The sequence below is a fragment of the Saimiri boliviensis genome, chromosome 4 (genome assembly GCF_048565385.1).
Source record: "Saimiri boliviensis isolate mSaiBol1 chromosome 4, mSaiBol1.pri, whole genome shotgun sequence".
Taxonomy (NCBI): domain Eukaryota; kingdom Metazoa; phylum Chordata; class Mammalia; order Primates; family Cebidae; genus Saimiri; species Saimiri boliviensis.
Window position 1 is genome coordinate 31,595,498 of NC_133452.1, and position 12,278 is coordinate 31,607,775.

Sequence of the window (12,278 nt, forward strand, 5' to 3'; positions counted from 1 at the left end):
ACAGCTCAGAACTTCTACCAACAACACCAACAAGCTGTCCAATCCCACAGCCTATGGGCCACATGTGGCCCAGGATGGCTTTGAATGTGGCCCAACACAAATTCATAAACTTTCTGAAAACATTATGAGATTGTTTTGAGATTTTTTAAAGGTCATCACCTATCAGTAGTGTTAGTGTATTTTATGTCTGGCCCAATATAATTCTTCAGATGTGACCCAGGGAAGCCAAAAGATTGGATGCTCCTGCTCTACAACATTGTTCCAATTCCAGAAGGCTCAGAGCTAGAATCTAGGACTTCCAGAGAGGATCTAGGACGAGCCATTGATCCTTCCCTTTGCTTCAGAGACTGTGGCCTGCAAGTCACAACGAGTAGTTGGGCTACATCCTCAATCTTTATTTTGACCCTAAGAAAATGCATCAAGTTATTTCATTTCGTAAAACATCTACCACTATTAACAGGTTATCAAACAAATCACTTTCTGGCTCAACTTACTGAAGTGCTGGCAAATAGCTATTCTGAGAGGTTTTTTAGGAAACTGATTTTACTAGAGCTCCTAAATACTGAAGGTGGAAAATCTTTCAAGTTACTTATGGGCTCATGGTCATGTCACACGTTCTTTTTTGACCTTTATTGATGCCACTAGAAGTTATTCATATTCCTCAGATATGCCCTTAGCACCTGATTCTAGGAAATACTGTACCAGTGATAGTCATAGAAAAAATATGTAAATATTAATTAATTTAGCTAACTCACCTGAACAGATAATCTGTTCATTATGTATATTTTCTTCTCCCTTCTAAACTTTCTCCCTTGGCCAAGTCTTATAACTGTCCTTTCTAACTAGAGGCCTCACAAATCTATTTCTAGAGTCAACATTTCCCCCAGGTTGTAATCCTTAATTTCAGTTTCTAAACATCCCAAATATTGACATATTAGACCAAATAATTTCTTGGTGCCATTCATGAAAATCACATCAACCTCACCAAGGCTCTAATATGGTAAACAGCTAATTTCTTGCTCTAAAATTCTTAATTACCCCTGTAGATATCCCCATCAAGAAACAACCTATTTCTCTACCTTTTAAACATGAGGTACGGGGTGACCATTAACTTGAAATGACCAATGGGACATCAGCAAGCAAACCAACTAAACCCCCCAAACACCTGGGGGTCTGAGTTCCTCAGTTTTCCCTGCCACTGCCACCACGGAGATAACCTGCCATGCTAGAAAATGAAAGGTTTTCTTTCTAATAAAAAGCCTCTTTTTATAAAAAAAAAAAAAAAAAAAAAAAAAAAAAGAGGCACCAGTTTTCTCAGTTGCAGCTGATGCAGCAATTGTAAGTCAGCCAGCCCCAGCCAAGCCACCAACTGACCGAAGGTGGCTGAGTAAGTCCGGCTGGGATCAGCAAAAGAACAGACGGCTGAGCCCAGCCTGAACTGCCTACCGCATTTTGGGGTGGTTTCTGATATATGAGGCATAGTCCCAACCATATTTATTTTAGAATATGAACTTGCTTTACTCTTTCAAGTGAATTCCTGGAGATTCCGCTGTGTTTAAGTGGCAAGGCAATTTAGTTGGTCAAGATGAGGTCTACTCATTCCAACCCTTAGGAAGAACAAACTGGATCAGTCAGTTACATGTTGATTACTGCTGGGTGATAACGCATGATTATGGTGGGAAAAAGAAAAGGAAATTACTGCGGAAGGGCTGACTCAATGCCCTTCCAGCAAGTGTATCAGACATGAAGACCAGCAAGTGTATTAGAACCTGCACCCAAAAGTTGAGTGGAGAAGACTTACATTTTTTTGTTCCATTGTACAAGCAGTTCATGTTTTACAAACAGACTCTTGCCTAAGATTTCAGTAGAATGCAGGATACATTTTCTCATAGAAACAAGGATATAAGAAAATCCTATACATGCAATGAATATAACTGTAAGCACATAGGTATGATGAGAAATCAGTATACAAAAATCAGATTTCTCTTTCATCTAGAACATAGAATATTTTGTATTGGCAATAAATGGAAAATAATAGAAAAATTAAAAAAATATAATTAAGTATGCCACATCAAAACTGTACTTAAATATATATATATACGTGTGTGTGTGTGTGTGTGTATAGCCATATCGTAGAAAATGCTTATGATTTAAAGTATAAAGCAAGCAACAGGTTGACTATGATGGCTCGTGCCTCTAATCCTAGCACTTCAGGAGGCCAAGGAGAATGGATCATTTGAATGCAGGAGTTTGAGACCAGCCTGGGCAACATGGCAAAACCCTGTCTCTACCAAAAAATACAAAAATTAGCTGAGCATAGTGGTGCACCCAGGCGGCTGAGGTGGGAGGATCACCTGAGCCCCGGGAGGTCAAGGCTGCAGTGAGCTATGATTGCATCACTGCACTCCATCCCAGGTGACAGTGAAACCCTGCCAAAAGAAAATAAAAGGGAAAAGAAAAAAGAAAAGAAAGAAAATCCTAAACACACAATGAATATAACTATCAGCACATAAGTAGGTATGATGAGAAATCAATATACGAAAATCAGTCAACATGATGGGATTTACAACGAACTTTTTCTTTTTTGGAATACCCATAATGTTCAACTACTAGCATGTCTTTAAACTAGTCTTTTAAAATATTATGCACACATACACACACACACACACATCAAAAAATTAAATATAAATACTGAGATATGACAATATGAACTCAGTCTCTCTCTCTTAAATTAGCCCCTTAAGACCAGCACTCAACCTACTAGACTCTGGCTGTGAGTCCCGCAGGCAGCTTGGGCTTTCCTTTCCCACCTACTCACTGCCCATGCTCTAGTCACCAGCTGCTCCTCACTGTCTCTGCAAACCAGGTCAGTACACTCAGTCACACGTTTCTGCATTCAGCCCAGGTGGCCCCTTCCTACTGCCACCAACCTGAATTAAGTCCTGGTACCACTGGCTCAGCCTCTTCCAATAAGATATTTCACAATGCTACTGACTTGGTTCTGCTGATTCCTGGATCATGCTGCAAACCCATCCTCCCTGTCCTCACCTTCCATGTTTAACACCCAGCTCTGGCTGGATCACTTGCCTGCTTACAGAGAGCAGGCCTTCTAGAACCTCTGCAATCTGCCTTTCAGATTCATCATCCACTATTCCTCACTAATTACAGTTTCCATCTCCCGGACATTTTTTCTTTACCAAGAATGCCCTCTCTCCCAACATAATTATCTATTTACCTGTCTTTCGAAATCCAACTCAAATAGCATCCTCTCCTTGAAGGATGTTCTCTCCTGCTAAACACACGTCTTCCTCCTGAACATGCCTACTGAACTTTTCTTCTGATTAAACATACACAGCTACTTTGAATTGTGGTAATAGCCTGCCTCTTCTTGCTTTCCGACTGAATAATAAACCCTTGCCTTTGAATGTTTTGTTTTTAGTCCTAGTTTTATGTACTGTTGGTAACAAAAATATATTTGCTGAGTAAACTAGTAAAAATAAGGTCTTAAAAGAAAAAAATTCAATACAAGTAAGTTCAATAACTTATTTTTTTCAAGTTTAACCTGTAACAAACGTATTTTGACTTAATTTCACAGCTGGATTTTTAAGAAGTCAAATTTCACTGGCATGCTCCAGATAACACCCTCACTCTCCTTCCTTTTCTCTTTCCCTCTCAGACTCTGCAGAACGAGAAGCTCATCTCAAAGTGTCTCTGCCAATTTAAACATAGGACTTTTGACAGTTTTATTGTTGATACTTATAGACCTCACCAAGCAAGCCACTCAAGATAGGATTATTAAAGAGCTAGAGCCAACTTGAGTCTCTAGATCTGAAACACTTAATAATTACAGAGCTCTTATGGAATAATCAAATCACAAGAACTCCACCTAGCAGGATGGAACGGAAACATTAGCTCAGCTAAATAGAGGGTGTTTTCCTCGGACTGTGGACTCATGGCTGATGGTTAGGACCTTAAATATATTGAGGTGCTGATATATGATAATTTACAAAATTATTCTTTTAAGCTAGAGAGCTACAGTTCAATTTACAGTAGTAAATATGAGGGCCTTCTTAAGTAATCAGAAATGTAAGGATATGCACGATATTATTCACATTTCACAAATCAGAAAAAGCACAGATAAAGTAATTTCCCAAGGCTACCAGGCATTCTAGCTCCAGAAGCTGCATTCTCACCATTTTGCTACAAGATATTTTGAAAAAAAGAAAAAGTAAAAAGAAGTCAAAGGGCAACAGAGTTCCTTGATTATTCCACAGAACAGTCACACCATGCCATTCTTGAAGACTTGCAGACACACTTGACCATGAAAGTTTCCTCAGTGAATACCTATCTAGTGTGAGGGATTTCCACGCTCTCTTATGTTTCATTATCTTCACAGCCATATCACTCGCATTGATCTTACAGTTAACTCAAACCCCCAGGTCTGGAGTGTTGTCTTCTCTACTTACCCGAAACCATACATCCGCCGACCACATAAACTCTCAGCCTTGCTGCAAAGCCTTTCCAGAAAAATATAAAGGGTTGAAAAGGCAATTCTGCTATCAATGACTGTTTAAACCCAGCCAAGTTACTAAAGCATTCCAACTTCAATTTACTTATGAAAAGGATTTGATGATGTAGGATGTTATTTCAGTTCTAAAAAATAAACCCATGTTGATCTTTCTCATTCTTGTACTCACAGATTATTATCTGTTATCTCAATTTAGTTTCTTTGGTTTGTTGTTTATCCTAGTGGACCATTAAAAACTACCACATGTGTTTCTGTCTCTCCATTAGTCAATAACTAAATTAACAAGGCATTAGTAAGCTATGTGCCAGATGCTGTGCTAGGCACCAGATGGATAAAAACAACACTCATAGTATGCCACTAGTTTTCCCTCAGTAACTAGTGACATTTTCAAGTCATGCCTGAGTCAAGAGTTTAGGAGACAGTACAATGTGTAATGGAAACCAACTAAAGTGAAACTGTGGATCCCTGGGAACCAGTGGATTTATGTGTTTACTTGACTTCTAACTATCACTAGCCTCCAAACACAGACTACATTTTTCTTTGGTTTTGTTTTTTTTCACCACAGGATCTTCTGTGCCCAGCACAGTGCCTGACACAGAAAACAATCAAAGATTTGCTGAATAAATGATTACAAAATCAGAGAACCTTCCCGTTCTATTTGGAACTAGAGAAGATCTAGAGTAAGTGATGGGGGCCTCTGCATTTATACTCGCTTAAATAAGATTATGTGGGAAACGTTTTAAGACACTTAGTAGAGTGATTCTCAAATATAGTTAACACTTGGGAATGGTGGTGCTTTAAAATGATATTAATAGATAATATGAAAATCTCCATCTCAAAAATAATGCGTAAACTCTTTAAAGGAAAATCACATCTCTAAGCTTTCCATGTTTGTTACTTTTTCATGTATTTTTACCATCTGCTGAAGGCTGTCAAATCAAAGGGTAAAGAAAGATGTGACGAAAGTTAGCAAGAATTATATCAATATGTTTGCAAAGGAGAAAAAGATTCTCATCACTCAACCTTATGAGCAGGAAGAGGGAAGGCTGTGTGAGAACTATTTACTTAGCAGAATCACATATTTTAGACACTTCATCGCATTAACTGCGCAAACAATATGTTTGCAAGCTTGTTGGATCAACCTCCAACTACGACACATTCAGGAGGTAAACATTTTTCATCAAATGTTGGATTTTTCCTTAATGCTAGAGATTGCTGCAAATCTTCTGAAGTGTCTTGGTGGCTTCAGGCTAAGAAGAGATTTCTCCCTGTTATGAGAAGCCAGACAAATTAGCCATTTCACTCTCAAACTTCACTAATGATCACATTCTTTCCAAAAGGAACTCTAGAAGACCAAATGCCCAGAGTTAAGAACATCAAAGCTAACCATCTGAAGAAACATCCCAAGTGTAAGACTCTGCCATTAAAACATTACTGAGAGGGCACTTAAACATAGTCTTTCTTCCTTTGTCCTGTTTCTTGCTCCCATACCAAGGCACTGACAGCAGTACTGATACATAATTTAAAAGCACACTCCCCTCCACTTTGTAATACCAGAACTCTAAACGGATACCTTGAAGCTTAGGAATACCAGCCATACAGATAAACTCTTTGTCCATGATTCACTCACCTGTGTATTTTCTGTAGATGTTTGCTAGTCTTTTGTTACATAAAAATACCCCAGTTGGGTGCAGTGGCTCACATCTGTAATTTCAGCACTTTGGGAGGCCGAGGTGGGTGGATCACCTGAGGTTGGGAGTTCGAGACCAGCCTGACCAACATGGTGAAAGCCCGTCTCTACTAAAAACACAAAAAAATTAGCTGGGCATGGTGGCGCATGCCTGTAATCCCAGCTACTTGAGGCAGGAGAATCACTTGAACCCAGGAGGCGGAGGTTGCGGTGAGTGGTGAGTTGAGATCGTGCCTCTCCACTGCACTCCAGCCTGGGTAACAAGAGCAAAACTCCAATTCAAAAAAAAAAAAGAAAAAGAAAAAGAAAAAGAAAACCACAAAGTACCCCAACAGTAAATTCACTCTTTCCCTTTCTCCAACTCTCTCTCTCACACACACACATGCGCGCACACACACACGCACACACGCACACACACCCAGATCCATTAGCTAACTTAGTGGAAAAGACACTTTGATTCCTTCTTACATGTGAATTTAGCTCATAGAACTACTGAGGGAATATCACTGTCATGGGAGGACATGGAAAACACACAGGACTCTGAGCCAGTCCTAGTTTTACCCCTCATTAGCCTGTAACTTGGCTTTTCTGCTCCATCATCTATACAAGGAGAAGAGCAGTGACTAGCACCCACAAGCCTCCTGGGATAGACTCAGCAGGCAAGGTAAGCCACCATTTAAGAGCACAGGTTCAACCTCAGGCTGAATGATGATTCAGATAGTGGCCTGGTCACTTCACTAGCTGTGTGACCTTAGCATCAATGTGCCTGGTGCATAGTAAGTGTCAAATGATCAGCCCCTGTCATTTCTCCTTTAAAAATTGTAAAGCGCTCCACCAGTATTCACTTCTATTATCTAAAGATGCACATAAAACCAGATACCCAGTAATAGAATATTTATCAAATGCCGTCTCAGTGTCCAGTATCATCTCCTTCCTTATCGCCAAAGCCAGCCTGCCCTCCTCAGATACGACACTCACATCTTGCACATGCTTACAGAGCTGGATGGCCAGCCATAATTCCACGCCGCAGCCTTTGAAGACTCAGCCAGCTGTATCAGGTAATAACCTCACTAAAGGTTATCCATCAGAAAGAAGAGAAACAAGTCCTGATTATTCTTGTCAGAGAAGTCATTAGATACGTACCATGGCTCCTATACAGTCTATCTGGCATTTATGGAAACAGCACACACCACAGGAAAATGTTGCCAAAGCAGATGAGTATTTAACCTAAGTGTTCAATAGGCTACTAATCCATTTCAAAGGTAGGTAATCTACCTTCAGAGAATCTTTCTGATTCACTACAGTTCTGACATTTGCTCAAGCTGCAAATTTTTTATTTGGGTTCCATAGCCATTTCAATAAATTGAACATGCCTTTTCTCCCCCTCCTGTTACACAGTAAAACCATGTGGAATATAGTTCCTACTCTGAGTGATTTAACCTCATTCCTGTTTAATTTGTCAGAAGCAAGCATCACTGATTTTTTTAACCCTCTCGTTGAAAGTCTAGGGCCTCCTTTCTAAATGAGAATACTATCCTTGGGATATTGGATTTCATTATTGGCTAGTTTCTGTTTAATCTTGGAGAAATCTCTGCAAAAGGAAACTGTTATTTTCTTTCCAGGAATTTAATATAACTGCTCCATACTCTTTAGAGTTTGACCTGGTTCAATTTCTCATGTTTATAAGCACTAACAGATACCAACATGTGAATAAAATGCATGACCTAACTTCTAAAAAATAACACCTAGGATCTGATATAAAAATGGGCCATGCTCTGGTTGGACAGACAAATGAAAACTGCATGATGTGGCTTTATCCCTCTTGATTAGTATATCCCAGACCAACAGTTGAAGATGTCCACCATATCTTGTTTTAAAAGATTTTCTGTGCCTACAAAATACTTATATCAGATGGCTGGAAGATTTTTACAGGGAATTTCTTAAATAATTTATCATGAGAATGAGTCATGTAGAAGCAACACGACTAAATTAACATACCCTTCATATGTAATGGAAATCCGGTCTTTTCCCTGGGAACTCATCTAATTCTCTCTTCTATAATTTTTGGGAGAATACAGTAAAAGCATTTAATACAGTAATGTTATTAGCAAAACAAGGACTTATGTAAGAGGCTTTACCTGGGTCATTATAAGTATTAGAGAATTATAAGATAAAGGGGTGTGGGCTTCTGGAGATTACTAAAATGGTGATATAGAAATTCCTTGTGCAGAAAGAAGGGAGATAAAACATATTATTCTAAGCCAGAAACTCTATACTATGAACCAATCTCTATACAGAAATAAGTATTTTAAATCTCAGAAACGGGAAATGATCATGGAATCCCTACTTGTGACCTATCAAAGTAAGGTTACCATCAAGTTTTATTTGATGTTAATAATAACATTATCCAAAGTACAGTAATCATATCATTAATTTTCTAGCAGCTTGGCCAAAATGTTTATCTAAGATAAAAGCATACTACAAAAAATTAACTTCAGGCTAGGTTTGTTGTGAACCAAAGTATTTTCCTCCAATCCTGATATTTAAATAGTTAAAAATAATAGTATGTTTCCTGATCATCATCTCCCCATTGCTCCTCCCTTCTAAGCACCCCTGCCTCCAGCAATCACCATCATTCTCTACTTCTGTGAGTTCAACTTTTTTCGATTCCACATGTGAGTGAAATCATGGTATTTGTCTTCCTATGCATGGTTTTATTTTATTTAACATAATGTCTTTTGGGTTCATCCAGAATTATAGTTAAATTGGAGGAATAAATTTCAGATCTATTGTATAGCAAGATAATTATATTTAGTGACTATCTATCTATCGACAGGGTCTTACTCTGCTGCCCAAGCTACAGTGCAGCTGTATGATCTTGGCTCACTGCAACATCTGCCTCCTAGGCTTAAGTGATTCTCCAGCCTCAGTATCCCAAGCAGCTGGACTACAGACACACACCAGCATGTCCTGCTAATTTTTGTAATTTTCTGTAGAGATACGGTTTTGCCATGTTGCCCAGGCTGGTCTCAAACTCCTGGGCTCAAGCCATTCCCCTACTTTGGCCTCCCAAGTGCTGAGATTACATGCATGAGTCAAATGCCCAGTTACAATATATTCTTGAAAAACAAACAGTGGCTGTTATGTGCTCTCACCACAAAAATGATGTAATGCATTTGTTAATTAGCTAGATTTAACCATTCCACAATGTATACATACTTCAAAATCACGCTGTACATAATAAAGCATACTACGATATCTATCAATTAAAAATATTATAGCATGTAACAAAGGCCCTTATCTTTCTAAGCATTTTGGAAATTTTACTGTAAAGACTGATTTATTATTTTTCTTTTTTCTGACAGTGTCTGATTTTCTTCCCAGACATTAACTAAAAGTACTAAGGTTTATAATAGTGTCATTGGAGAGTCCATTAAAATAGCCTTTCCATGATTTCTGGTAGAGTTAACCTGTGTCAGCTCCTATCCTCAGCAAGGTTAGCAGAAGGCACTGCTGGGCTGGATGGAATCAGAAAGCAAGTATAAGTTTTCAAAACAGGTGCTACTGTTGACATAACCATTAAACATTCTGCTTGTGCATAGCTCCTAGAAGAATGGGTACTTCCTCATTTTAATTTTTAACACAAATCTCTGTATTCCACAAAAACTATTCCTGGCAGAATTTCCAGAATAATATATAATCTGTGAGTTGTGTCTCTTAGTATGACACCAAAGCTCACTCTCCAGTATTTGGAGACCTAATAGCAGAAGAAAGATTCACAGGTTGCACTTGGAAGTTACAGAAGTGACTAGCTTGGCAGTTGGCCTCGCCTGTTTTTCAAGAGTGGCACAGAGATAGTGAAGTAAAACAAAGCTAGAGGGGGTCACTCTGCGGTGCCTAAGAATGCCAGCTGCCAAACTTAAAGGATAAGGTAAAACTGTACATTCCAGAATCATAGAGAGTTAAAGATGAATGAGATCCTCAAGATCAGCCAGCTCAGGCATCATCAATATTCACTGTGTTTAGGAATCACTTGGGATGCTAGTGAAAGCTGCACCTTCCTAGTCCCATCCACTGAGATTCTGACTCAGCAGCAGAAGCAGCAGTGGTACCAGCAGTGATATATAACAGTTCTAAAGCACTAGCTTTGTGCCAGATACTGTGCTATGTTTTTTTAAAATGTCACCTTATTTCATTCTCAAAACAATCTTATTCAGTAGGTACTACTATTGCCCCCATTTTACAAACAAGGAAATCAAGGTAGAGTGACTAAGGCATCTCTCCAAGGACATTCTGCTAGGAGGCAGAAGAATAAGAATTCAAACCCAGACTTGTTTCAGAGTTTGAACTCTTAATCATCACCCTGAACTACCCACCAACAGGGTAAGGGTGAGGCCCAGGGCATCAGGAAAATGTCATAACTCCAGTCAATCTTTTCTGCATGGAGAAACTGAAACCAGGAGAAGTTATGTATCTCATCCAAGAAAAAAAATCCTTCAGTGCACTTGCAGGAAGAAATCCACCCCTGGATGACACCAACTATTCCTGAATATTCGTCAACATATGTTCCTCTAGGGAGGAAAAGGACAGAATGCATTATTAAAAGCTTTCTTGTTGGTTCCTGCTGTGTTACCATGACCAAGGTGCTGTTACAGGGCAGAGGCTCTCTCCTTTTCTGTCTAACTCACCATTCACTCAGAGAATATGACACACTCTGGTCAGCATACGGGACCCCCAATCATGACGATTCTTAAAAGGGAAAGCAGGAGGGAGAGATGCTATCATAATGGGAAGGTGGTAATTGGACTGAGGGAGATAAGTTTCACATAACCTGAAGGAAAAAAAAGATGTGATTCTTATATGCCTCCCAACTGTGGTCTTTCTCCCCCTAACCTGACCATTCTGAAATCTCAGTATATATCAAAATATTATCATCATTATTGCTTTAACATATGCAAGTAGGCAGACTACCCAGAATGATCAGATCTACCCTACACTGGAACTACTCACATACATTCTCTTAAAAGGTTACAAATATACTAACAGCCTTTAATGCAGAATGAGTTCAAAATGTCACAAATTTAAGGAAATTTGTCCCTTTTTGATGTTAAACCATCAGAGTAATTTAAGGGGACCATGAGCAAGAATAACAACCATTGTTCGGAATGAAAGATGAGCTAGCATGACCACAACACAGAGGCATTTTCAGATAACAAGTACAGGGGATCAGAATGTGTTCCTGTCCCAGTGACGCACACTGGTGATCACGTCAAACCAACCTTCATCACTTCCACCTGCAGGTCCTCGTTGAGCGAAGGCGTCACTTTCACGGCATTCAGGATCTGATTGAGCAGCTGCTTCTCATCAGAGTCTGTTTCCATGGATACAAACCTCTCTTCCGACAGAAGCTTCTGTAAAGAGGCACAAGGCAGTGATCACAGATAGGCTCTTCCCTGCTTCCTTATTTGGTTGTATCTTATTATGGATTGATGATCAGTCTTACTGGGGGGGGCGTGTAGCTGGAGGCTATTAGGAAAGAACTCATGCTATGTGCCATTAAAAAGAAAAATTCGACTGGGTTCGGTGGCTTATATCTGTAATCCCAGCATTCTGGGAGGCCAAGGTGGGTGGATCATGAGGTCAGGAGTTCGAGATCATCCTGGCCAACAGGGTAAAACCCCATCTCTACTAAAAACACAAAAATACGCTGGGGGTGGTGGTGGGTGCCTGTAATCTCAGCTACTTGGGAGGTTGAGGCGGAAGAATTGCTTGAACCTGGGCCAGGGGGAGGGGCATGGAGGTTGCAGTGAGTCCAGATCGTGCTACTGCACTCTAGCCTGGGTGACAGAGCAAGACTCTGTCTCAAAAAAAAAAAAAAAAAAAAAAAAAAAAATGCAGATGGTTTTTGGCAAAGACCTTTTCCTGCTATTGGATTATTCATTCTAAATTTCCTCAAATAAAACTCTAATGTGCTTGCCATATAGGGTATTTAGGTGGTGAGGCTGAAGAATGTTCCTGCTGAGAGGAATCAAGCTCTGCCCAATAGTCATGCACACACAT

At 39.5% G+C, this 12,278-nt stretch overlaps 2 protein-coding genes across 3 annotated transcripts in view; one reads left to right on the forward strand and one right to left on the reverse strand.

The window, feature by feature from the left end:
• Positions 1-12,278, reverse strand: part of ARFGEF3 (ARFGEF family member 3) — a 174,178-nt gene that overhangs the window by 114,607 nt on the left and 47,293 nt on the right. For both annotated transcript variants that reach the window (XM_003926873.4, XM_010337561.3), the window contains one exon: positions 11,498-11,629. In XM_003926873.4, coding sequence (XP_003926922.4) covers positions 11,498-11,629 — 132 coding nt within the window. The remainder of the gene's footprint in view (positions 1-11,497; positions 11,630-12,278) is intronic.
• Positions 4,059-4,357, forward strand: PBOV1 (prostate and breast cancer overexpressed 1). The gene is given in 2 exon segments (XM_010337567.1): positions 4,059-4,128; positions 4,131-4,357. Coding segments are annotated over 2 exon segments (297 nt in total).